The sequence below is a fragment of the Ascaphus truei genome, chromosome 4 (assembly GCF_040206685.1).
Source record: "Ascaphus truei isolate aAscTru1 chromosome 4, aAscTru1.hap1, whole genome shotgun sequence".
NCBI lineage: Eukaryota > Metazoa > Chordata > Amphibia > Anura > Ascaphidae > Ascaphus > Ascaphus truei.
In genome coordinates this window covers 313575848-313603516 of record NC_134486.1, presented here as the reverse complement: position 1 = coordinate 313603516, position 27669 = coordinate 313575848, and the positions used below count along the sequence as shown (strand labels likewise).

At 39.9% G+C, this 27669-nt stretch overlaps 1 protein-coding gene across 20 annotated transcripts in view; it reads right to left on the bottom strand.

The window, feature by feature from the left end:
• The window catches only part of SYNCRIP (synaptotagmin binding cytoplasmic RNA interacting protein), a 25122-nt gene extending 8982 nt beyond the window's left edge, over positions 1–16140 (bottom strand). For 6 of the 20 annotated variants that reach the window (XR_012801150.1, XR_012801151.1, XR_012801152.1 and 3 more), the window contains exons 1-8: positions 15672–16138; positions 12163–12281; positions 11743–11850; positions 8940–9053; positions 8636–8812; positions 3412–3547; positions 751–956; positions 1–28 (exon numbers count right to left, since the gene is read on the bottom strand). The exon at positions 1–28 is cut by the window's left edge and continues 122 nt beyond it. Coding sequence is in view for 14 of the 20 variants with exons in the window: in XM_075597866.1 (XP_075453981.1) it covers positions 1–28; positions 751–956; positions 3412–3547; positions 8636–8812; positions 8940–9053; positions 11743–11850; positions 12163–12281; positions 15672–16086 (1303 nt within the window). In the remaining 6 variants the exon portion in view is untranslated. Of the gene's footprint in view, positions 29–750; positions 957–3411; positions 3548–8635; positions 8813–8939; positions 9054–11742; positions 11851–12162; positions 12282–13705; positions 13866–15671 lie in introns of all 20 variants that reach the window. The other 14 variants (XM_075597873.1, XM_075597874.1, XM_075597877.1 and 11 more) reach the window with 9 other exon arrangements.
• Between the last annotated feature and the right edge of the window lie 11529 nt (positions 16141–27669).

The window sequence follows — 27669 nt, the reverse complement described above, 5'->3', positions numbered from 1 at the left end:
CCAGGTTACGTACAAATAGAACTTTAACCTAAAAATGAAAGAAAAGCAACTTTAAAAAAATGTCAACAAAAAACGCCAAATGTTGGTTTATACATGCGTTACGTTATAAAAATGACCGAAATACATTGTTACATATTTCAACAGCACCACTCAAATTACAAATTGGATACCATACAGTAAACATTTGAGTGCAGTTTTTTGTTTGAGCTTTCACATTCGTAGGGGTCCCCACTACATGACATTACAATTAGTTGCAGGCTTGTCAGCCAACTGATTAATTGATGAGAGATTCAACCAGCTGCTGCAGTATGCTTAAAAAGGAGAAGTAAAGTTTACTTCCCAGTAAAACATTTTATTAATAAAGTACTTCAATTATATTACCAGTTATCAATAAACCACTGAAGATAATGTAACAATCTGGTTGCTGCAAACAGTACAGAAGATCATTCAATGTGGGAAAAAATAGAGGTTCTCCAAGCCCTACGGCTTGTATTGAGAAAACACAAAGCTGTCCATCAAGGTCTCAGCTTGTATGCTTCTTCATTTTACTTAAATTCTCAATTCCAGCGCCTTTCACAATATTTCCCAAAATGTTCTGTAGAAGATTTAGAGTTCAATACTGCCCATGCATTAAAATGTTAGGTGTGTGGGGGGTGGGAGGAAATTCAGTTAGTATGAGAAAGGCCAACTTAAGTCTACTCTTCTTGGGCAGGAAACAAAATTAAAAATCAGACAATGTGGGATGGTTACCTTAGCCATGACTTCTGGATCTGGATCTTCAATAGGGTCAGCCCACTCTACCGTTACAACATTTCCCCATACTTTTACTTTGCCACTCATTAACCTGCGCCTGGCTTGAGCAGCAGTTTTGTGATCTTCGTACTCGAGAAAACAAAATCCTCTATTCTTTTTCTTGTCGTCTGGCTGATGGTATAATATGACATCGGTAAGCCCCTCTGAAAAGATTATACATGTGGTAAGAAATGTCAGAGAACATTGGAATGAAAATTAACTTCACAACCACATTAACAAAGTATGTAACGAAAACATTAGTTTAACAAGCATTGCAAATGTCCTCAAAACGGACTTCAATATGCAGTCCCCCATAAGAATGCTCATTAAATAAAAAGTATAAGCCATTTTATTCTTAGTGTGCACGAGCATCAATATTGTTTGCCAACACTAATCACATGCACAATTATCAATATCCGAGAACAAATTCAGAGAACAAGAAAGAAAAAGGCGCTCCTAGAAGGAGGTGATGACAGCGACTGCGCAATGTGACAATATCTTCGTTTAGTTTAATTGATAAAGTTGCTTATTTGCTGGATTGCACTGTGTGAGAGATGGAGCGGCTCAGTGAGTAAAGACACTGACTGGCACTGAGGACAAGCAGGGGAACCTGGTTCGATTCCTGGTGACCTTGGGCAAGTCGCTCTATCTCCCTGTGCCCGAGGCACCAAAATATATCGATTGTAAGCTCCACGTTGCAGGGACTGGGTCTGCAAAATGTCTCTGTAAAGCGCTACGTAAAACTAGCAGCGCTATAAAAGAACAATAATTATTTATTATTATTGTTTGCTTTTTCGTTCTAAATCCCCACTTTGCCATATCCACACCATATTGAGTGATATCCATTGAGAGGACCGAATAGGATTCCTTCACACCATCTGTTGCCACAGTTTGAGATGCGTTTTTCCATTGAGAAAATGTGAGTTCCCATTCTAAAAGGTCACTTCATCACAGAAAACATTCCCATTGCTTAAACTTTATTGCACCATGATATAGGTTTTATTTTTTCATATATTCATCATTCTGAATTGCGCTACCCTACTTCCTACAGAGAACAATAAAGCAGAAACAGCAGTAAACACAACTTGCCATTATTCAGGTTATTTGAACAAACACGGTCAAGATAGATGTTCAAGCACCGACATGGTTCCTAACCCAAAAGTCCTATGAATTTGAAAGCCTGCATAAAACTGGGAAAGATTGCATTTGCATAGAATGTGGTGTCTTCATATTTACACTATTGTATTCCCAATCAAAGCCCAGATAAAAATACAAACAGAAGCTCTTTTGTCGTGTTCGTCAAAGCTGGGGAGAGGGTAGGAAGCACACGCCATTCGCCCATTCCTAGCCCCTTCAAATTAGAAAGCAAATAAATACTTTCAACTCCTTGAACGGCAATAGTACAAATCCAATTAATTTGCTATATGAAAGACGGAGTTTATATTCTGAAATCATAAAACCTTCAATGTGGCTTTAAAATTGCCCAACCAACATCAAACTCTGCAGAATTTAGTGCATGAATATTTTAAAGTCATTTGTTTCCTGGACATATACATCCTCCCTTATAGATTACAGAAAAATGTTCCCAGAGATGGATTTAAATTTCTCCCTCCCCCCGTAAATCTATTGAAAAATAAGGTTACGTGCGCAAAAAAACCCAAAAAAGTCACCATGCAGCAATGTATCTAGTTTTATTATCCAATAAAACTTTTACCTGAATTGGAAATAAGTGTAGTGTTCCTTTTATTGTGGCACGAGGTGGCATCTATACAAGGTACAGTCAATAGCGATTTCATAACCTATAGTAAAACTTGCTAAGCGCACTGTGCATAAATGTAGACTTTATATCTTTCAACCGAGTAAAAATAAAATAATGTTTTTATTTTTTTAAAGTACTTTAGAAGCTGTTGCTTTACAGTAGGAGTGGCCAACTCAAGTCTTCAAATGCCACCAACAATTCAGGTTATCCCTGCTTCAATACAAGACATTGAGCACCCTGTGCTGAAGCAGTGAAATCCTGACCTGCTGGTGGCCCTTGAGAACTGGAGTTGGTCACTTCTGCTTTAGAGGAAGCCAATAAGCACAGGCAGTCCACAAAACTTATACTGGCTACATCCCACCGTCTTGTAAAATAGGTCTTCCAAAATGAAGCTAGTTTTCACAAGTTTTAATCACGTCTTGCCAACATTCAGAGGTATGGTAAATGATGTACATGCTTTAAGTGATTAAAGCATTATACAGAACAATAAAGATATTTTACACATGAAAGCTGCTGTGAACCACATAAGGGAATTAAATGACTTCAGTGTAATACCCATCACAAAAGGTTTTAAAGGTTATGACCACCACCCCATCCCCAGCAAACTTTAAAGATGGCACGTCTTCCAATGTTCCCATTTATATTTGTTGCACTAATTTCAGGTTTGTTGTACATTCCCACATAAGAAATAAATACATTGTTCTAGTAATCCCACCTGGTAAATTGAAACGAGGATATCAACTAATACCAAATAGCTTTTTTCCCCTTCTTTTTTTTATTATTAATGCGTCCAAGTAGTAACAGAAGTGCATTACTACTTAAATGTATTTACTTTTGTATTTTAACAAATAAGTACTTGCCTGTGACTTTGCTAAATTCTTCAACTATTTGTTCCTTTGTTTTACTTTTTGGAATTGACCCAACAAATAGTCTATTATTGGCCACTGAGATGCACACGCCAATGTGTTTTCCAGACCGGATTTCATGATTATTGTACTAGAAAAAAGAAAGTATTTAAATCTGAAAATGTAAAAGGAAATAGAATAGCGCAACAAACAAGTATAATGCGATAACTACTAATATCCGTGCACCATTGTGATCAACTATTGAGACTAATAAAACATTCCCTGCAGTCAAGGCAGTCTCACACCAAGAGAATATGGCAGTCAAAGAAAAACCTAAAAAAACAAAAATTCTCATTGCGCTTTTAATACAGGTGGTATCTGTCAAAAATAGGTATCCCCACTCCAAAGGTTTGGAACTTACAGGAAATATTCTTGATTGAGCATGTAGAAAATGGATCAATGAATCGACTTCTTGATTTCTCCCCCGTCCTACAAAAGAGCACCTCTATTTCAACTCATAAGTAGGTATGTAGAAGAGATAGAGGAATATGAAACATGGTGCAATACATTTAAATATAACATCTAAAAATGATCAGATGCACAGTGCACTCACATCAGCAGAAAAAGCACATTGTGAGTACACCTGACTCGGCACAATGGAGACAAGATCTCACCGCCATGGAGTCCAGTACTGGCTCCTTCCATGTTACGTGGTTGTCCGTTCTGGTCTTGTGATAGTTGGTGTCAGGCCGGTTGGATCTTCACTCAAACGCGTTTTGATCAAGCGTCATCAGGGGTATTGAAGCTGGCAGCTTTCCGCTTTCCCTTTATACCCTATCAATATCATTTAAAGTTGCAGTGCACCAATGCAAATGAGCACCAACATATAGGGGACTTGAAACATTGCTATATACACATATAAAACATGACAAATGTGATACAAAAATGGAGTAGATCATGACAAAATATCCAATATACATGAAAAAGGACAAATTATAAACAAAGTCTGGAGATCAGTTTGATGGAAAATTAGTATTCATTATTGATATAGCAGTAAGGCCAATTATTCGCTTTACTTCATGTCTAAACATTGGGAGATTTAGTTAGTGTAAGGATCAGGCATTGATATCTTTGTATACCACCCCCAACAAGCCCAATCCCTTTACTAAAACAAGTCACCTCAAAAAAACAGATGGCCCCAAGCCAGGTATCTACAAATGCTAAAGATTCAGGATGGTTAGGCAGAAGGATTTTTCAAATGTTTAACGTTAACAGGATGTACTTATACATATATTTTTTTTTACAAAAGACATCTAGATGTACTAAATAATTCATATCAAATACCGATGGGAGAAAGTATGACATTAAAAATTATATTTCCTGTGCTAGGGAATATGTGGTGCACCCGTTAATCTGTCCACATAAAAGGTAAATTTTACATAGGTCAAACAGTACATAAATTAAAGACCAGGATGGCAGTGCATATTTGAAATATTTTCATTGGATGAGAGAATGTCTCCAAACATTTTAAACAAGTACACAATCAAAATCTTGTAGGGATCAGATTTTTAGGAATAAATACAGGTAGATTAAAACCAAACAGGAGGTGGTGATAAAATCCAAGCTCTCAGCTAGAAACATCATGGATATTTCACCTAAAATGTTTAGCCTCCATGGGATTAAACAACATTGATTTGATTGCCTTATTTTTTTCTTTTTGGATTACAATGCATAGTTGTTTCAAATTGATCTCCTCTGGCAGACGAGTTTAGTTTATAATTGATGTCCTTTTCATGTATGTTAGATCATGATCTATTCTCTGCATGTTTGCATCACATTTGTCATGTTTAAACAGGAAGTTTTATATGTATAGCAATGTTTCAAGTCCCATATATCTACCCCTCCCCTATGTGTTAGTGCACTTTGGAATTGGTGCACTGCCACTTTAAAAGATATTGATAGGATAGGGTACAAAAAATAAAAATACAGTAGGAAGTAGTTTAATTTCAATACCCCTGTTGAAGTTCGAGAGATACACTGCGCATGAGTGAAAAGCCAACTAGCCTGACGCCTATCGCAAGACGAGAGTGGACAACCACATGACACAGAAGGAGCCTGTACTGCAAGGCATGGAAGGAGCATGTACCGGACACCACGGTGGAACATTGTGTCTCAATTGTGTCGCGTCAGATGTCCTCACAATGCTGATAATGTGCAAGTGCACTGTGTGATACTTTTTATTATAGGCTAAAGCAGTAAAATTCAGGGCATTATTGAAAACCCTGCTCTCTGATTGGTTAAAATTCCGGGCATTATCCATAGTATTGCCCTGAATTTCAGCAGCTTGCAAAATGCAGTTTTCAATCTGTTTATTTCCAGCCAATCAGCTTTCAGAACAGCTGAGACAGGGCAGGGGATTGGTTTGAATTAACTAAAAGCTCTGAGACATGGCAGGGGATTGGTCAGCCACGGTTTGACTCCTTCCCCTCCCGAGCTGACAGGTTTTCTGAGCAGATTCCGTTGAATTGTGGGGTGGGATGGGAGAGAGAGACTGCAAAGAGAAGTGTGTTGTGTATAGAGGTGCAGTGTAGTGTGTGTGTGTGTGTGGGGGGTGTAGAGGTGCTGTGTTGTGTGTAGAGCAGGGGGGGGGGAGAGTGCAAAGTTTAGTAAGTGGCTGCATTTTTTATTGTGGCTGCAGTGTGTGTGTGTGTGTTGTGCTGTTGTATGTGTAGCAGCAGTTTGTGTGAATGTAGAGCTGATGTGTGTGTATAGAGCTCCAGTGTGTGTGTGTGTGTCAGTAGCAGTGTTTATGGGTGTAGCATGTATGTGTAGCAGCAGTTTGTGTGTGTAGAGCTGCTGTGTGTGTAGAGGTGCTGTGTGTGTAGAGGTGCTGTGTGTGTAGAGGTGCTGTGTAGTGAGTGTAGAGGAGATGCTGTGTTGTGGGTTTAGAGCTCGTGTGTGTGTGTGTGTGTTGTGTGTTGTTTTGTGTGTGTGTGTGTGTGTGTAGCAGTAGTTTGTGTGTGAGCTGCTGTGTGTGTGTGTGTACACAGAGGGGTGTGTGTGGATATAGATATCTGCAGTGTAAGCGTATACAGAGGTGGTTTCATGTATTTACCATTTTATTTTAATTTAAAAAATCTATTTAACTATACAAAAGTGTCTATTATTTATGAAATAAGCCTACATTTAGCCTATAATAGTAATAATCCCCGAAGAACAGGGCATTACTGGCCAGTAATGCCCTGTTCTTCGGGGATTATTACTTAAATATAACCTCTAAAAACTATTGTGCCAGGTTTGCTATCTCCCTCTTCTATATAACCATCAGAGTTAAATTACAGGTGCTCTTTTGGAGGATGGAGAAGTCAGAGTCAATTAATTGATCCATTTTCTACATGCTCAAATCAAGAATACTTCCTGTGAGTTCCAAACACTTGGAGTGGGGGATACCCATTTTTCACAGATCACACTTTTCCCCAATTGTTTTTCCTACTGAGCTTTACATTTGTCTCTGACTTTGAAAACAATAAGGTTTGTATCACCTCATACATACTGGCAATATTTTTTTTGCAAAAAATATGAATAAGGAAATGTTATATTTGTTATAAACTAATTCATGAGAAGTCTCAAGTAGAGTTCAGTACATCTTACACTTCGCATAGGCACAAATATATATAACACACACACACACACACACACACACACACACACACACACACACACACACACACACACACACACGTGTCTATATACGTGTGTGTGTGTGTGTGTACACACCTATAAAACAATCCTCCGTTAACGTAATATTTGACTAACTTCTCTACAAAAGTCAAATGTTACATGTAGATTGACATTATAATCAATTTGCAGAAGAGCAATTTGGTAGGCAGTCATTTTTATATAGCACTGGGCCATACAGAGTGCTTAAAAAAAAAGAAGAAAAAAAAGGGTGTAAGCGAACATTAAAGAATGTATATTTTGAAACATACATACAGTAGTTATGTTAATTTAAATTAATTGAGAGTTGTAGCTACAAATAAGCAATTGCTCAAACAAAACCAAGAGGAAGAGCAAAACGCATGCAGAGAATTAGCAAAGTCAGGGAAACCAGTGGCAGAATAACTACAAAAAAAGCTCAATTGAAGAGGCGTGTTTTTTTTTCTTCAGTTTTCCAGAGAGAGGTGTGTGTGGGTGGCAAATAGTAATTGGAAAGTAGTTCTTGAAATAGGGTGCCTACATGTGAGAATGCTTTCCTACATGAAAGGACAGTACACAGCGATTAAAATATTAATGGGACATTACTGCACCAGCTACATGTGTAATTCTACGTTGTGGGATGTACAAAAGTAAGATGAATAATTTGCAGCTATGCTTGTACAGTCATTCTGAAAATGCCTACTCAACTAAATAAACGCAATAGCAAGCACTATCTTTTGGCTGTTGAATGTGATCCAATAATGATTCAGAAAAATGTACTATTCTGTCTGCCAACCAAATACAACAGGTTCAAGCAAGAGACCTTGTTTAAATTTAGTGTTTCTCCTTACATTAAACTAGCAGTATGCGACAAATGCCGCCGCCCCCCCCCTTTTTTTTTTAACTTTGGAAAGAGCAACTTCCCAAAAAATTTCAAAGTCGTTTTTACCTTTTTTTTTTTTTTGATAAATCTGATGCTCCCTTAGATAAAGCATATGAAATCATAACTGACCAGGAGGTTAAAGAGAAAGCCCAGTTCTTACTATGGTAAACTCAGATGCCAAAGTATATCATGATCCTTAAAACTGCAAATATTTTTAAATAGCAGGACATGCTCATGGGGCAACATATGAATATCTCAAACAGGAATTTGGAGTCAATGCCACTTTGAAAAATGTTTTTATACACCCCATCCTAGTTTTGGCTGCACGGCACGTTTAGGTACGTGTGTGCAACTCACAAATTCTTCTGGGAAATGAGACCAAAAGAAAGTCATATTTCTTGCTCTGTAAAGTGGCATTGAACATCAAGATATTTCACTATCAAATAGAGAATGCTCAAGGGACCATTAACATGTTAATATTTTACCCTAGATCGAGATTTGTGGTTGTGCATTTTTTGGTTTATTGCATCCCATTTGATTCTCCTATAATCTCACACTTGTTCTCGCTCTATAGTTGCGCAACTAAAATGTTGATACAGGTAGTTGAGTATTGGAGAAAAACCCATCAGATAGTTTCAATTAAATGCTTTCAATACTTACCAGCTTAACAGCCTCTTGCGCAGCTTCTTTCGTACAGAAAGTCACAAAAGCATATCCCCTGTTTAAACCAGTCAAAGGATCCATCATTAAACGCAAATCCCAAATTGATCCAGCCTTTTCAAATAATGGAACAAGTTCATCTTCAAACAGGTCTCTTGGGATCTTACCGACAAATATCTATAAATAACCATACATCCGGTATTACTATGTAGATCAAATACTGTATAAAGAAAACATGTAAGCGCACATAATTACATAGCCAAACATCTATGGGTGGTTTCTAACTTATATGCATTTTCCTTACCTCTGTACCAACAGAAGGCTGATGTCCTGTGTGGACCGAGTCTGGAGGTGGACCACCATATTTCCTTTGACCAGTTGTCACGTCTAAAGTGTATCCCGTTCTCTCAAGTAGCGCCTGAAAAAGTTCAAATACATGTTAACCCACTAACTTAATATACTTTCAATTAGCCTTAGAAACAAAGGATAACTATTAAAAAAAAATACAAATGATGCTAGTATTTCTCCCTGGTGGCTGGTATACTCCTAATGATATCAGGAACATTCACAATGACATCATAGGGAATTCCCAGGAGAAGGTAGAGGATTTTGACCCCTAGCGATGCTAGCCAGGAAATGTCCATGTAATAGATATGCAAATTAAAGCATTTGAATCTTCATAATGCTTCCAAACAAAACAGCCTTAATGAACTCAGAACTCCAACATCCACAATTGCTGTGATATACCACTATTGAAGTCCATTGAATGCCACTGTCTATAGACTCCCAATAGCCTATAATAGGTACGTCTTATATGGGTGTCAAGTGGCTATAGGAACTGAATGGTGTAGAGGTCACATACATGAGCAACATATAATAATGAAATTACTCACTGATGACCATGTTGAGATCTGGAGGCTGTCGGCGTGATCCTACCAAAGGGTTCCAGTATGCAGAGATCGTGAGCGGCGGTGCTACTGCCTTGGAGAAAATGATGACCAGTACTGCAATAGTCTAGGCACGAGAATTTATTAAGGCACATTAAAAACAGTAAGAGAACATTCTTGCGCGGTCAGACACGCTTTATCAAAGAGTACCTTTGATAAAGCGTGACTGACCACGCGAAACGCGTAAGAGTGTTCTCTTACTGTTTTTAATGTGCCTTCATAAATTCTCGTGCCTAGACTATTGCAGTACTGGTCATAATTTTCTCCAAGGCAGCTGCACTGCCGATCACGATCTCTGCATAGGGAATTCCCAAGCAGTGGATAGATGCACAGCAACAAGCAGAAAAGGAGACCAAAGTCGGATGGCAGCCAATGAGTCATTCAATATTAATGAATGGGACACCTCTGCTGTACTGTCAGCAGCTTTTTTTTTTTTAATAATCACAAGGCAACTATTTTCTTCCTTACTCTTTATGGTGAAACCCTTAAACTTTAAGGCTTAAAGTATTGTCACAAAATATTGACAAAACAGTCTGCCACTAATTTTCCCATTAGAAACATTTTAAAATAATTATGAAAATATTGATTGGTTCACTGCCATGTTTGGTAAAGAAATCGTTTCCCAATACTTTACAGCAACTTTACAATAACATTTTGTTTACACTAGGAAACAATGAAACATAATACAAATGTCCTACAATACAACTATTACTAACAGAATTGCAGAAGCATTTTCTGTGATATGCTCCAACTAAAACCATAATTAGTGTACACTGTGGTATTTAGCATTGTGCTTTCCTCTCTGAAGCTTTCACAAGCCATTGGAACATTATATCTGCACCGCTAAAAAAAATGTGAAGAATATCCAAAGGCTTTCATTTAGCATTGACATTTTAGGTAAGCAACATTTTACTCTAAAAATTCCAGCATACAGAGGTAGTATGATCTCATCCCATTCATTACTTTGGGGGAAGCCAGTATGTAATTTAAACGTTACCCTCGAGAACAAAGAAAAAAATAGCACACCTTGTGCAGATAGATTTGCATGCTATTAAAGAAAGTGTCAGCAGGCGTCTGTTCAGAAACACAGACGTGAAAAATACACTTCCACAGTTAGACAAAAGTTATCATTTGCAAACGAAATACCACACACAGCAAATTATTCTTTATGAATTGACAAATTTTATGTCCTATTAGCCCTCTAGAGGGCAGTGTGAAAAGCAGTTTAACAATCTTTTTTTTTTTTTTAATTTGCTACAAAAAGGGAGGGGAGTCATTTAATAATGCACACATCTAATGCCAAGCATTTTTTGGTTTATAATACATTTCCAAACTCCAAGTTAGTCTGAAAAGAAGATGCATGGAAGAGACAGAAGAGAATTAAAAGTGCAGGATATTGAACCAGCAAACTTATGTGCATGGAAGCACAATCCACATATGCACTATTTTCCAATACAGTGTCTCTAATAAACCCTTTATGTGCCGGAAGAATGGCGACCGTCGAGTGCCACTAATCTTCCAGATCTCAATGTGATTTGTGCAGCGATCACATGGTCGCAGACAGGCATCCAGGACATTAACAGAAGTGGAAGATTGTGCGACTACCCATTTAAAGCAAAGAGGAAAAAGTTATTTAAAAATATATCAATGTAAACAGCCACCATAGTAAAATGTAATTATCCTAAACAAAAATGAAATAGGTCCAGTGAAAGGTATATATTAACCAGGTCCTCTGAAATAAATGCTTAGCAAGTAATTGCTTCATTAATGGCATCGTAATTACGAACAGGAGGTTTAAAAAAAAAAAAAAAAAAAAATAAGGTACCTTTAAGCTTGAAGTCCACTCACGGTCCCAATACATAGACTAGATAAATATTGTACAAGACCTTCAAAGCCGTATGATTAAAAATATCAGGTTGAAATATTTATGCTCGTCTGATACATTAAAATAGAAAGTGTCAATCACATTTAATTTATTACACCTGGCGGTAGATTGTTCATTTTAGTTCTATGTAGTACAATGGGGGTAGGAGAAACTAAACGCCAAAATTACAATATTAAACACACTGGTATACTAGCTATGAAGATAATTACAAAATGAATAAAATGGGTTAAGCTCAGATGATAGTTTGGAAAGCAGATCACTTTTTAAATAGATACCTTAATTTTGGACTCGTCGGGTCCTTTGCTAGAATCCGCTACTTTGGTCCCTTGTTTCTCTCTCTGCCTGTAAGTCTTCATGACTCCACATAAAAAGGCACTTTTATTCTAAAAACAAAATGGTAAAGATTATATGAAAATGAGCTACATTCAAAAGGACAAGAATAAAGCACATGACTTGTGTCAATACTTATCATAATACGTTCTGGACATGCTCAAAGCGTTTCAACACAGGTACCAGGTTTACAATAAATTATTCAATTCTAGTACATGTTCAGGACCACTCCACATACATATGAAGGATTGTATATTCTTAATAGTGAAGTGAACAGACAAGATTCCACTGCGCTTTAAACAATGTATGAACAGATTTATTGTTCCACAAGACAATTATTGATAAATGGATTGTTTTAGATTTACCTGTACATGCGAGAGATCACTGTCCTTAAACTGCTGAAGCACAGCTAATGCACCTTCTTCATTAAATTCCTTTAAAGCTTCAATAGCTCTTTCATCTAAATCGCTATGTGCAACTAATCCTGCAGGGAAGGAAAAAAATGTTTGTTTCTAAATTAGATTACAGTCCCTTTCTTGAATACAAAATAAATGTTTCTACATTGGGAATTCGCTTTCCAACAGTACCTACCAGTCCACACCCTCTAAATCGGTTAGGACCAATTCAATCCTAGCCATGCAACTTACATCATTGATTGCAATAAAATGGCACATGTAAAGGCCCTTCCTGTAAAAAGGAAGAATTGATTTAATAGAAAAAGGCATCTAAGCAAACCTATAGTTTTTGATTAGGAGAGGCACTGCCAATTACGAGACTCCCTACCTATTATCCGATAATCAGGCAAGCTAATTTAGGTTGAAAGGAGCACATTCCCCCATAAAAGTAAATGAGTATTGCAATTGGTGGTTCCTTTATATTCTACAACAATTACATCTCTACAAACATCTTTACCTCCAAGCAGTATTCCAAATCTAGGGGCCCAAAGTATTTAAAAAGAGGGTTTAGTGTAAAAGGACAGACACTGAAAAACAAAGTAACAAAGAAGGACAGTGAGAGAAACGACAGATAATATAGAAATAAGGAAGCTTCACTATACCAATACCACAACATATATTCTACATACAAATCCTTATTCCTTCAAATGGGATTTTTTTTAAGGCAAAAACGTGAGCACTGGGGGGACCCCAAGAGCAAAACAATTGCTTATTTGGAGGTGCAGCATAAAAAGATTTCAAGCTAATGCCAACAATTCCTGAAAGCGAACCCTTGCTTTGTGTACTGCACGTTGCAACGGCTTATTCTTTAACATGCAGTAATCAATTGATTTCACAATTAAAAGGAGTAACTGTAGAATACTGTAAATTGACCAGTGAATTAAAGGGGTATAGAAACAAAACCTGCAGAACCCCTACTTTTAAGCTATATTCTTTATACAGAAAACAAATGTAGGGTACCAATAACAACAATTGTAATGCACTGCTGCACTTCACTTACAGGAAAACCCAAACACCTGTTTTATAAACACAAAAGGAAATATATGAATTTGGAGGATTAAAAATCAATGATACGAATAGAATTATATATCATGGTAAATGCATCAGAATACACTGATTGTCATCTGTACATTCTACCAAATATTAGGCCAAAAGCAATTATTAGCTGCTTATGTTATGTATTTAAAACGATTCTTTTTGAGATCTTAATGAACCTAGCTGTAGGACTATGGCTTGCAAAAGGTAAGCCCTTCATTGATGGAGAGTTCTGCAATGCAATGCAAAGCAATGCATTTTAGACACCTCAAGCATTGAAGGTGCCAGGGGACACCAAAATTATATCTGCAGTTCCCATACATTTTGGAAACCACAAAAAGTTGCTCAATTTATGCGCAATCCAATGGAGAAAATAAATCCAAAATAGGTATGTGATTTTGCAAGATCCAAGTCTTACCTGAAACGTAAATTTCATCTAGTTTTTCAGCAACTTTCTGTGGTAAACCAGCATCGAGCAAAGTCTGCAAATGCTCTGTTGGGACAACTGCAGCATAAGTATCCATGGCCTCTTCCGTACCATTCCCATTTACATGTTCAGCAGCCATATCTCCAGATATCTGTGCAAATGCAATAATCGGCATCATTAAGCGAAATAACTGACATTTGTCATTAGTAATGGTACATGCATAGAAAGTGCTTGGCACACGACTTCAATTACATTGTTTAAAAGCATTGTATAGAACAAGGCTTAACGATAGCATTCCCAGACTACAACAACACTACATAAGTAGTGTGTATAAAGAATTAGATTTTTTTTTTGTAGACATGGGCCACGTTTTTATTTAACTGGGTAAGAACGCTTGCATGACTCAGACGACTTACAAAATATGAAATATAGCCAGCTACAACTTGTCACGTTCCTTTTTTTCAAGATTCAGAGTTGTTTGCTTAGCAAAATCTATAGATATCTAGCTAGATTAGTTTAGCCTGTCAAGTATCTTACCCAGTCAACCCAAAGTAAAAGCAACATCTTCCGTCACCAGTACACTTTAGGGAGAAGCAACACAGACACTTTCGGGGTTTACTTCATCTAATTTATTACAGCCAATACACAACGTTACATAAAACCATAAAGTGACTTGTGTTGCTTCTCCCTACTACTGTACAGTATGTTCATTGGTTTAACTGCAGGCTATCCTTCAACCCAGGAGCACGGGTAACTGTATTGCTGTTATTTTTCTACTTATGGTGTGCAGCATCTGTCTTTACTTTTGTGTCACCGGTACACTAACATACCACCTGGCAGATTCAGCACCCCCACTCCCCCTTAAGATTACGACCTTTCTTGTACCTGAGCCTAGCATCACAGCACAAAAGTCATGACGGATGTGGGCCCTACATATGGTAGCAATAAATGAGGGCCAAAACCACCCAGGTTAGCTGGGCGTGGAGTGTGATAAACTACTCCTTGATCCCTAGACATGATATGCAACATTCAATGAGAATCTCTGAGCGGCACTATGGGGAAAACAGCATTTATACCAACAGCTGAGCTTAATCTAGTCACAATTCCAACTCAGATTATAAATGAATAGTGTCAAATTGTCCATTCTATGTTTTCCCAGCGATCAGAGGTGTTGATGAGCTGTGTGTCTTCCCGCTTGCCTTGCTTTGATATGCACAGAAGGAACAAAGCGCCTATTCCTCCTCCCCGCCGGGCCCGGATCCCGTTGCAAACACGTGGCTCTGCGCCCCCAGCAGCAGGCCCAGCCCGCACACACAATGCGAGCACACCGCCGCCGCATGGAGCGGAGTACCACCACCATCCCGACATTAGCCAGCCACACTCACTGCCAGGCCTCCGCCGCCGGCCGTACATCGGACACTGACAGCACGCTGTAACCCAATGGGGAACCCGGGGGCTCTCTCCCACCCGGCCGGCATGATCATACTCAGCACGGTCAGTGCGGTGCCGGCCGGCCGGCCAGGAACTGGTAACGTGGTGGTATGACCGCGGCTGCTCTATATCGAAGGCACAACATGAAACCGGGCAGCAAACGCGTAACAACCATTGAATAAATGCGTAAGTAAGCATCAAGCCGCGAAGCCCCTCCACTGCAGGTAGTCACGGTAATAAAGCCACCAATAATGATAAATCACAGCCCTCTCCCATGCTGCTAATTACACTTCAGACCGCGTCAAACATGTTCTTCTTGTAATAAGCCAACTATCGCCGAGCTGCCAGCCGGCAGAATAAACGCGGACTCAGCAGAATGGCACGGCCCCGCCATGCTTCCTCCCAGCAGCAGGCCCGGAGCGCAGGGAGCAGGCCCCGCACACACCAACGCCAGATTATATACATGTACCGCCTATACACCTCCTTTATAAAGGGCGCCCGCCCGTGTCCCGGCCCATGCACGCACCTCCGGTGGCGGCGCATCGTCTCCCAGCCCGGCGCAGGCTGCAGCTGCACACAACGTGCTCCCGCTGGAATCCATTTTCCAGAAACGCCGGCTCCCGGGAACAGGAGGATAACGTAGAGTCTCCGAGGAGCCGCTTACCTCTCCCGGTCCTGGCGGGGCGGTTTCTCCGGTTCGAGCTGCCGCCTCCTCCTCGCTTCCCCCTTCTCTCACTCCGTCTGTCGGACGAGCGCGCCCCGCGAGCTGCAGCAGCTTCCCCCTGTCCGGCAAGTGTGGCTGTTTGTAAAATGGCGGCCGCGAGAGAGACAGGCTCACGCCGCTGGCAGCCTGAGGCATCCAGTCCCACCCCCTCCCACTTCCCCGTGCCCGCGCGCCGCCGCGAGACCGCGCGCAGCTCAGGGCGCGAGTGTTCATTCATCGCCGGGGTCGCCTGAGCGACTCCGCAGGGTTGCACAGTCCCTCCCCATCTATCGCCTTCTCGAACCGTACGCGGGATATTTTTTTACCCCCTCCACCTCGGCGGCGCGTACACGCAGCAAGGCACGCGCAATACCCGCCGCGCATGCGCAGACCCTGGGTGCGCGTTCTTCTCGCCGCCATGGTTGGTTGTGGCGTGGAGAGGCGGGGCTTGGAGGGGCGGGGCTTGGAGGGGCGGGGCTTGTGTGTAAGTGCTGCCTGTATTATTCATTCATTGTGGAGGATCTGGAGCTGTATAGAGAGGGCTGCGCGTGAGCAGAGGGACGGACGCGGCGTGTATCACACGCCTGGTAATTGCACCCAGACTCTGCCTGTGGGAAGATACACAACCATTCACAGGCTCCGTGTTGTTGCATATTCACCAACTGTATCTATTTTATTTGTCGCCTGTACTTTTTAAAACCATATCTACCAAATGTAACAGTTTCTGCCTGTGAGAGCCGATGATCAAAGCGCCGTGTATGTAAAGGTGGAAAATATTGGGTTTTGATAGTTGTTGGTGTTGTAAACGTGACACTGTAGTTGTATTTTGCTCCATTGTGTGACTTGAGATAGCTTTGTGAAATGTTCACAAGCTGTTACAATATTTAAATTGACCTCCGTTGTTTGTCTACTGTATATCAGTTGTGTTTTATTTGTACCTTTTTTTTGGTTGAGGAACCCTATAATTATATTGTGACATTCTGCAGAACCCCATTCATATTTAATATCTAATATTTTTTGTTGACAAAGGTTGCAACATATGGTCTTATAACAGAATGACAATATTTAATGATGTAAGGAACTGCAAGTTGTTTTTTTTAATTTAATGTCACAAACAAAACCACTGATAGACTGAAGCTGGCAACCATATAGGTTTACTTGGAATTTATAAACAAGGAAGGTTGTGAAGACATTGGGTAAAGAATAAATTAATTACAAAAAGAAGGCTCTCTATTTAGCACTGAGGTTTGGGCAGCTCAGGGGAGCTACACAATTACTAAATTGATTCAATAAATCAATTAACCAATCATTGAGCAAATCAGTTCCCATATATATATATCTGCCAGTATTTGGTGTGCCCTATCCCTGACGAAGCCACATTTCACGTGGAGGAAACGCGTTGGATCTATTGGTGCAGCAGCCGCACTGGCACACAGACAAAGTTTACAAGCAGCGTATTAGGCGTTTAGCCACCGAGGATAAACAGCCGAGCAGTTTGCCTCAGTGCCTGAGAGGAACTACTGGGACACAGTGAAGGGAGCAAGCCGGGGCAGCTGTGTGCCTCATCAAGCCCTGACCACCCTGACAGACACCAACAAGAGCTCAGGACCAAGTGGGCACAGAGGCACTGAAGGAGGCAGAAAGCACAGTGGCAACAAAGGTTCTCTGGCATCCAGGCTTAGGTCTCGTTCAGGGTGGCAGAGACAGGAGGTGAAGGGCGCGCGTCCGTCTGCTGGCCGATGTGTGCACATCATCCCCAGCAGACCTTTGCTAGCGTTGAGGAGGCGGGTCTACAGACCTCAGCTTAGGGATGGGTGTTGCTTTGTTCAAATCATTTTCAAGAATGATTTGATTGGCTGCCGAAGTACCAATGACGCTGCTGCAGCTTGAAAAAACAACTTGAGTTGTGTTGGCAAACTAGCAAGCGTCAACTCCGTACGGCTGCGGTCGCAGTCATGTCTGATGCGCGGGGGGGCGTCGCGTGCACAGCGCTAACCGCGGTCTGAGGAGAGAGTGAGCTTGCGACGGGAGGGGGCGTGGTCGGGGATTTGCGGGGGCGTGGCCATCACGCGTCAGGTATGTATGTATGTCTTTATTTGTATAGCGCCATAAAATGTACATAGCGCTTCACAGTAGTAATACATGTCATATAAATAACAAATATAAATAAATATATTTGTTTCATTGGGTGAACCGCCGGTGGGGGCGTGGCCATCACGTCACGCGTCAGGTTCACCCTCATTGGGTGAACCGCCGGTGCGGGCGTGGCCACGCCTCCGTCGCTAGTTTTAAACTCAATTTCATTGAGTTTAAAAAATCTTGCAGTACGGCACAGCTGCACCTTCAGCGTGAAGGTGCGTACTGGGCCCTTCCCCATTGAGGGGCGGTGCTTATATGCACATCGCACGCTGAGCCGTGCGCTGCGGCAGTGACTGGGACCGCAGCCTAGTTCGGCGACAGGGTAGCTTCTACTCTGACAACTGATATTGACTTGAACTACTTTTGTTTCGAAAGTGCGCACATCGCGAAGCAGGCACCCTGAACGAGGCCTTACAAGGACTCCAGCTGCAGGCATCCTGAAATTAACAACACTTATGTGAGTGATTTTTAAAACTATTTTGTTTCAATAAATTGCATTTAACTTTCTTCTATGTCTGCGCCCCATATGTTGTTTCTTTGTATTTGGAGGTCTCTCTGATATCGCGTCTGAGATCAGATGCAGTGTAAGGATCACCCGCCCGACAGGGCGCAGTGCACGAGCAACAGCGCGCCTGCTCCCTGTCTGGCTGCAGCCTTAGGCTAAGCTCAGACTGAAGACGATGCGCCGTGTGCGCGCTTACGTGCGCATGTCCGTCGCAATTTGGGTTGTGCGGTGGGAGTTTTCAAACTGGGGCCCCAGTTGTGACTGCAGACTTAGTGGAGCCGGCAATGGGTGAGCTGGGGGGCGCGGGGGGGAGGGGAGGGGAAGATGCTGCTTATGGGCACAGTTCCCATTGGCTGATTCATGTTTCCCGCCCACACGTTTTGTTTGTTTTTTCAAGCTGGCTCGGCATGCCCCTGCCTCTGACATCAGCCAGTTGAGACCTGCACTCATTGGCTGCTGATAAATTTCTCACGCTTCTGATAGGACTCGATTTTCATTCACAGAAAACTAAAGAGGTATTATAAACCGCAACGCCCATCAGATTTTTAGTTCTCTCAAGGTTCTAAAGATTCTCAAAGTTTTCTCCAGATGCAAGGATTCTACGTTTCAAATCTCCAGCAAGAAAAGGCTGCTTCAGCTAAAGCTTCCTGGAATATTTTCTGTCCTGTTTTTGCAACTGTTTTCAGTGGAAAATCCTTATTAGGATTCCCTGCACCTAGAAGAGTATAGCTGTGTACCCCAGTCCCAAGTAAGTGTGACTTTTTGACTGTATTTTGTGTAACCTTGTGTGTTTGCCTGTTCCTGTGAATAAATTTACAATTTATTTAATTAACTGACCTGGTCGCCCGTGACACCCTGCAGCTACTGTAGGAAAGTGAAAAAACGAACAATAGCGCTCTAACACACCCTAAATGTGACAATATACAATTCAACCACACGTGTGAATAATAAAGCAATGTGATAATAACAATCAAGTGATCTAAAGAAAAAAATTTAAGAAACTTAGAAACAAACTGCAACCCTTGATAAAGACTGTTCCACTCGTCTTGCAACAGGTGATCTTCCAACAAATCAGAGGAGCTTGTCTCGTATTTATGAAATAAAGAAACACTACATAGTGTAATACTGTTGTGAATAAATTTGTGCAAACAGCTCAAAAATGACTACTCACAATAGAGCAGTCAAATTCAGGCAGTCATCCAACTTAAGGGTGGATGTTCCCTGTGTATACAGCAGCCACCAGCCCCCAAACTCCAAGGAGAAAAAAAAGAAGAAAAGAGACCATATAGTGCAGATGGTATTAAGTATTAAAAGGGGATTCAAAAAATGCAGGCTTACACTTCATATGATCGAGGTAGGCAGTATAATATAGGTAGTGGGTGCTCATCCGGTCGCGATCCTTTTGAGTTCCTCACTATCCTCTGCTCCACTGCAATACTCTCGCGTCCACGCCAGGCACTCCCGTTGCGTCACTTCCGGTTGTTCAGCGAACTTCCGGATCTGATGGCAGGGGTGGACCTCAGTTGTTCTTCCTCTTCGGTATGGGCTGAAACACTCTACATGTTTTGCCGTTGTTACGGCTTCATCATTCTGGTAAAAAGGTGTAAATAACCTGGTCTCCCATGATAGCAACCTATGTAGAAGCAAGGATATCCTGAAAACCTGACCTGTTTGTGGCCCTTGACTGGCGTTGAGCACCCCCTGATCTACAGTACTTTTTTCAATCTATTATTTTTTTTATATGGTTTATCTTGTCTCTCCTTTTATCCTTCATGTGTGGCCTATGGACCATAGTGGCATCATATCCTTTCTCCAAAAATCTATTTTTCAACATAAAAGCCTGTCTGTGAAAAACTTCCACATTCGAACAGTTTCTTTTTGATCGTAAAAACTGTCCATAAGGAATATTAGAGATCCACCTATCAAGGTGATCACTTGTAGGATCCAAATATATATTTGTACTGACCTCCTTAAATAGGTACATACCTCATATTTTTCAATATAAAGCCTAAGATCCAAAAACTCTACTGTCTCAGAGCTTTTAATTTTAAATGAACAGTTGGAATTTAAAACCTCTATAAAAGGTAACAGGGATGCTTCATCTCACTCCCATATCAAAATAATATCATCAATCACCATAAATTGGTGCAAAAAAAAATTATGTTGGAGAATAAATAATATGCTTTGTAAAATACATTTGACCATTATTTTGGACAGAGTACTATCCTTTTATAGAAAATGTCTAACTGCTTCCAAGCTATATGAGTATATCATAGATATATATATATATATATATATATATATATGTAACCCTTATTCCCCCCCCCCATCTCACATAGGGTCTCCTTGGGAATCTACTGCTCAGGCTACGTGTCTTAGTGTGGTGCATACATGTTGGTAACAGGGGGCCTGTGTCTCCCGCGATGACATGGGGGATAACAGGACAGGCTTCTGGGGTTGTGCCTCAATCTCACTGGTGCAGCGCCTCCATCTCGTGCAGCCCCCAGCGGTATGGGGTGAAGTATCTACAAGGGAATGATCCTTCCCCTCCTCCCGATATACTTCAATCTCAGGCAGGAGTATAGGTAAAGTGCAGTGTCTTTATTGGTCTCTTCTAATCAGCAGCCAGATCACACAGCAAGCTGTCTCCCTCCAGGATGTCCCTGACCTCACTCTCAGCCTAGGGCACAGAGAGTGGGTCCTGCTCTTCCCCCATCCTCTTTTAGGATAGGAGGTATGGGGTGTACCCTCTCACTCCCCGTAGGGAGGCCTCAAGCCTGCCAGTCCTGGCAGCTTGGTCTGGGTCACCTTGCCCCTCTCACTCTGGGGACAGACTCGACTAAATAGGAAGTACTATGCAATAAGTAGCTCCAGCAGGCACCGCCCCAGTGTCTTCTAATTGGACACAGAGCCTGATGACACTGCCTTCACTGACTCACTGCACAGCATGAAGTGGGGAAAACCCATGATTGCTCCTGGCTACCCTGCCCTTACGCAGGGATTACTGCCAGGAGGAGGGCAGACCTATAGCCCAAACCACACAGGGCTAAAAATATAAGGATTGGACATCTAAAGTTACCAGTCTAAAATTGGGTTTCCAAACTATATTTTATAATAATCCCAAAATAACTGTATTGTCCTGGAAAAAAAGCTGGTAACTGGACAACCAATTTCTGAAAAAAGAAATCGACATACTGTAGCAACATAAATTAGCGGTAATAGAATTGAGTTCAGTTACACTGGGGAGGCCTGTAGGTGATTTATCATGCATCCCAAAAGATCTTCAATTTTAACTGAAAATCCAAAGATAATTTTTGTTGTTGAGTACAACCCTCCCCCCCTCCAATCTTTTTACAGATCTAAATATACTGAAATTTGTTTCTGTTTTTATTTTTACATTTCAGTGTATTCATCTGCTTAACGTCATGGAAATACCCTTTTAGATCATCTTTAACTCATTTCCCAAATTAGCCTTCAGCTGATTGTGGTTAGAAAATGTACTTAGGTGTATAAACTGAATGTACCACCATTCATAAGGGATCACTACTTAAACTATCTTCCTCATTATCCTGCAATAAACTGACCAAGTCTGAAATGGTCTGCAACTCAACCTTACTATTAAGGTTGGTATCAAATAAAACAGGGTTTGATGCATCTATATGCTCAATACTGGTTGCTGTTGTAGAACTCGTGGTACTAGCAAAACATATTTTCAAAGTCATCTTACGAGCACATTTCTGATAATCCATATATACGTCAAATTCCTTTGGCACACATGAAGGTGAAAAAGACAAACCTTTTCTCAATACATGAAAATAACTAATACCATAGTAAATACATTTTTTTTTTAAAAATCCCATTTTTAATTAAGACCTTCATTGAGGGTTTCTCTTTTTGAACAGAGGATTCTCTTCTTGTACTGATCATATTTTTTTTTTTTTTTGCTGTACCGCATGCCTCTTATCTTGAAAAAATTGTTCTTTGAGTGGAGAATTTCTCACATAAATTTATGCTTTCCTATTATACAAAGGAAATCTGGATTTTTCAAAATGGTTAAAAGTTTTTTTTTTTTTTTCACCATTATAATTCTCCTTTTAAGGGTTTTCTCCTCATAATTATATTTTCTCTTGGACCATTTCTTTTTGTGTGATATCCTCTATTTCTACCATCATGTTTAACCCATGATATTAATCTCTATGACCTTCATATTTAAACCTCTGTTGTCTATTTTTACAGTTTATATTTGATACCTGTTCTCAATTTCTAGGCAAATCTCTTTGTTTATACAAAACATAATTCAGCTTTTCTCTATTAAATTTCTTTTGTTTCAGAACCATAATGCTCTTCCCATACTTTTCTAGGTTCCGATGCATCTTTGTGCAACTTTCTGACAGCTGACTTAAATCAGGTAGACACAAAACATTATTTTTAAACTGAAAAATTACAGCATCTATTCATTTAAATTCTTGTTTTCTCTCGGAAACCAAAAGCTTAATAAGCTCTAAGGAACAAGAATCCAATATTTAGTTTCATTCACTTATGAATTTAAGGTATTAATACCATGTGTAGGGGTCTTCAACAACCTCAAACCTCTTGGAATTCTTGAACTTTTAACATATTCCTCAAGACTGGCTTTATTCCACCACAATCGTGTTTCTTTTTCTAACAACCTTTCCAAATATAACATAAATTGAAGTAAATTATCTGAATTTAATTAAGGTTATATATCTGCTGCAGATTAAAAAATTCCCTCAAATTTGTCTTGTCTTGAGTTTCTTCCATCTATAGCAGTAATAAATTGTAACATTAATATTAACCACATTACTAGTATAAATCAACTCTTTAACTACACATGCAACTCTTGAAATCAATTTAAAAAAAAAGAACTATGTATAAATAAAATAAAATTATAAAAAATATATATGAAAAAAGACACAATATTAGATTGCACTCTCAAATATCCAATAGAAAATGTTCAAAGTCCAAAGATATTAATAACCAACAAATGCTAGCTGATTATTTTTTTGCAGAAATGCAGGGTTGAGTTTTAGAAATGCAGCAGTGGAGACAAAGACAAGAAACCTCTTACTTGTGGTATCCAACGGGCGAAGAATAGAATAAAATCCACTGTTTCCCAGATCCCACTAAATTTATCCAAAGATACATTCATCAAACTTGTAAAACAGTTCATGAGATTAATTTCTTATATTTTTTTTTTTGTATGATCATAGTTATAGGATGGAAGTTCCTCCTGCTTCCAGTAGTTCATAACATATCTGGTGTCCGATAATGTGTGAGGATAATATTTGGAGCGGGTTAGGCATGTCTTAGGTTCTTTTATGAATATATCTTGAAATCGTACAACTAGTTAGTTCTTCAATCAAATCAAAGGTCTGAAACCAAGTTTGGGAAATTTTGAGACAAGACCTCCAGATATGGGACATTGTACCCACTTCACCACATCCTCGACAACATCTGTTGGAAGATTGTAGGTACGTGTGTGTTATGTAATCTTTCTGGTACTAAGTTCCAATGGAATAGAACTTTATACACATTCTCCTTTAAGTTTGTACAAATTGAACTTTTAGATGTGCCTGTAGGGATGACTTCCCACTCCTCCAGTGGTATAGTTATACCCAGTGCTCTTTCTTAATTAAGCATACAGATATAATGTTATTTGCTAGTTCATGTGTCTTGCGGATTCCATCTGCACCCCCCCCTTTTTTATTCCCGCCTGTTCGCAACAGACACGCAAGTGCATCATTGCTGGGAAAATTGAGTTTTAACGTTGGTTGCAATACGCAGAAATTATCGTAGGTGCTAGTCTGTCTTCAAAATCTAAATGCAATGTAACCCATCCCTTATTCCGTTTCATTTTGTAGAATTCCATATATTTAAATGTTGCCCACCACTTATTCCCTAGTAAACCTCAGATGACTAAAAAGTATTTTAAAATATGATTTAAAAAAATTAGATTACATTAAATTACTTTGGGAAAATACAATAATACAAATTTCTTCGCTGTTCTTCCATATGTACAATCTTCTTCAACCGGCAACTTCTTTGGGTGGGCTGGCTCTTGGACATTTTCACCTGTAAAAAGAGAATGTTATATATTAATAATTGAGAAAAAATACAGTAGTGTATGAATTACATTGTGTGCTACGCATGTGGTTTCTATGGGACCTGGTTGAAATGCATATGCATGTCATTGAAGTTTTGCACATTCGTGTTTCTATTGAACCTGGTTGAAATGCATATGCGTGCCATTGAATTTCTGTGCATGCGTGTTTATATTTAACCTGATTGAAACACGTGTGTCATTGAATTTCTGCATAGAGTACAGGTATTCTCTGTTGGAAATGGAGGCGTTGCACCCAAAAAGAGCTGAGAATATCTTGAAAGCCTGTCCTGTCTTCCCCACTACCATTGGCAGACACTCAGCAATCCTGTAAGCCTCACAGGTACAGCACAGCGAGAGTACGGGTAACAGTGAAATCTCCCTTTGGCTGGGGGAACACCTGTTACATACAATTAAATAACGTAAGGTACATATGAACTTGTGTCTCTTATTTTATGTATAATCTACATACATTATATATCAATATGTTCGCTATCCTACATGGGCATCTGCACTGAAGGGGTTAACAAACCTTAATAATAAATATGACCTTATTAAAACATTGCATTTGTCTGTAGTGTTCAAATAATGTGTTGACTAAAGTCTATCTAGTGTGTCAATGATTATTTTTCACTAGCTCAATAGTGCAGCTATATCAATATATACTCTTTAAATCATCGTGTGTGTGTGTGTGTGTGTGTGTGTGTGTGTGTGTGTGTGTGTGTGTGTGTCAGATATGAGGGAACGGTAGTGAAAAGGGGAGATTACGGCCCTCAATTAGTGCAGGGTTTCTGCTCCACTCCACGGTTTGGAGATTTACCAAAGGGAATCCAGACCGGGACTTCAAGCTCTCCCTGCTTTGACAGGACTGCAGCAGCTGATTGAGCAGGGAGATGATTAAAAGGCTGCTCTGAACAGAGCAAGACAGAGCTGTTTTAATCTCAAGAGAAGTGTGTGCTAAAAAGCTGTGTTATGCTGAGGAAAAGCAAAGACTTTTGTTTTGTTTGTTTGATTTACTCCTGTTATCTGCTGTAGCATTTGTATGGCAAAATAAACAGGCCAAAGCTTTTAACCGCTGTGTCAGAAGACTGTCTCCTCTACCTGGAAGGCTGTGTGAAAGTGCTGATCCCTGGACAAAAGGTACAGAGCAAGAAGGTACTTTGTCACAGTATATATAAAAACACACACAAACTAGCGCCGCTTAGTTAAGTGAATAAATGTTAAACTAAAGTGATAAACACGTGAATTAATGCAATACTAATAAATTAAATTAATCTAACAAGTCTAATAATGAGTGAAATATTCAAGTGATTAATAAAGCCAAACAAATAATGCAATAAACATAACAGTGTATAAAGTCCAAGTGATTCCACGTGATGAAAGTTCTCAGGGAGAAAAAAATCCCAACAGTACAATGATGGCAGGAGCTCCTTGCTGCTTCAACAAAGTGGTATAGCCACCCACTCTATAAATCTAGAAAAACAAAACACAAAGAAGCGCAAGCTCCATAGCACATAACTATATAAAATGGGTATATCTATTTAAAAAGAAGTGTCCCTAGGAAATACACTTACAGGATGCTAAAAAAAAACCACTGGAGAGAAATCTCTAAGGGGCGTCATCTACAGGAGTGGAGGGGTCCGACAGTGATACTGTGCATCTGATAGTTCAAGATGACTGCATACAGCTCCTGCCACGAGTACTGCAGCTTTTCAACGTCTCAGAATGCTCAATTCACTTCAGTGTATAGTTCACAGTTGGAAGGGAAGGCGGATCAGCTGATCAAGGTATCACCTCCTGAGGAAGTCACGCAACGTGACGAACCGCATAGAGACGTGGTGATGTCATCTTAGACGGATGTTTGAGAGGAGGTCCTGAGTTTCCTGATACCTTAATCAGCTGCTTCACCATCCCTTCCAACTGTGAACTATACACGAAAGTGAATTGAGCATTCTGAAACGCTGCAGTACTCGTGGCAGGAGCTGTATGCAGTCATCTTGTACTATCATGTGCACTGTATCACTGTCGGACCCCTCCACTCCTGTAGATGACACCCCTTTGAGATTTCTCCAATGTTTAAGGGGCGTCATACAGGCTTGAAATCAGTCTTAGTGAAAAAAATATATATCAATGTGGCGCTCAAGAGTTATATCCCTATATAAACAAGTATATAAATAATAAAAATAAAGTGATACTAATACAAACACATGCGAATGCAGCTTAACCCAGTGGGGGGTTGTTCTCTCGATCCCGTGGACGTGGAAGGGGTGAAGATCATCGGGAAGCGCAAGATCATGTAAAACCGAAGAAATTTTCTGATGGTGCAGTATTGTGATATTAATAAATAAATATTTATAGTGCTGTGTGATATGTACTCACAAGTATATGGTGAGTAATGTTCCCATAAAGGTATCTTTCAGGGACAGCCCGTCTGCCCGTGGTGTAGGTGGGTCTGTGTACGTGGATGGATGCTGAGGACCTTAGGTGAATAATAAGGAAACGGACATAGTGCAGACTTGGAAAGTTAACAGCAATTAAGACTCATATCAAACATATATGAGTCTTCCAAAGTGACATGTGATTTTATACAAACGTTTTAATAAAAGCTTTATAGCATACATATATTAAAAATACATAAATTAAAATATATTAAGGTTATAAAAATTATGAATAAGCTCATTGCAGCAAGATGGACAATTAACCCCTAGATAGACTGAGCTGAATGCAAGTATTTACTAATGTTAATGAAACATTGCATCTATTGGGAAAAAAGAAGAGAAACAAGTTAGAGTCAAAGAAAGGGTTTGATATCGAACTCTAAATTTAAACCCTGAGGGTGGATCGTTTTGAGCTCAAACATCCAGAAAGACTCCCTTTTTATTAGATTTAAATCTCTATTGCCCCCCCTCCAGTGGGGCAAAACTTGTTCAATGGCTTTAAATGAAAAGCTAGCAGGATTTGAGTTGTGTTTTAGTAAGAAGTGGTTTGACACGCTATGGGTGTACAAATTGATTTCCTGGTTGATTGTATTAGGTTTATCCTAAGTAAAAACTTCT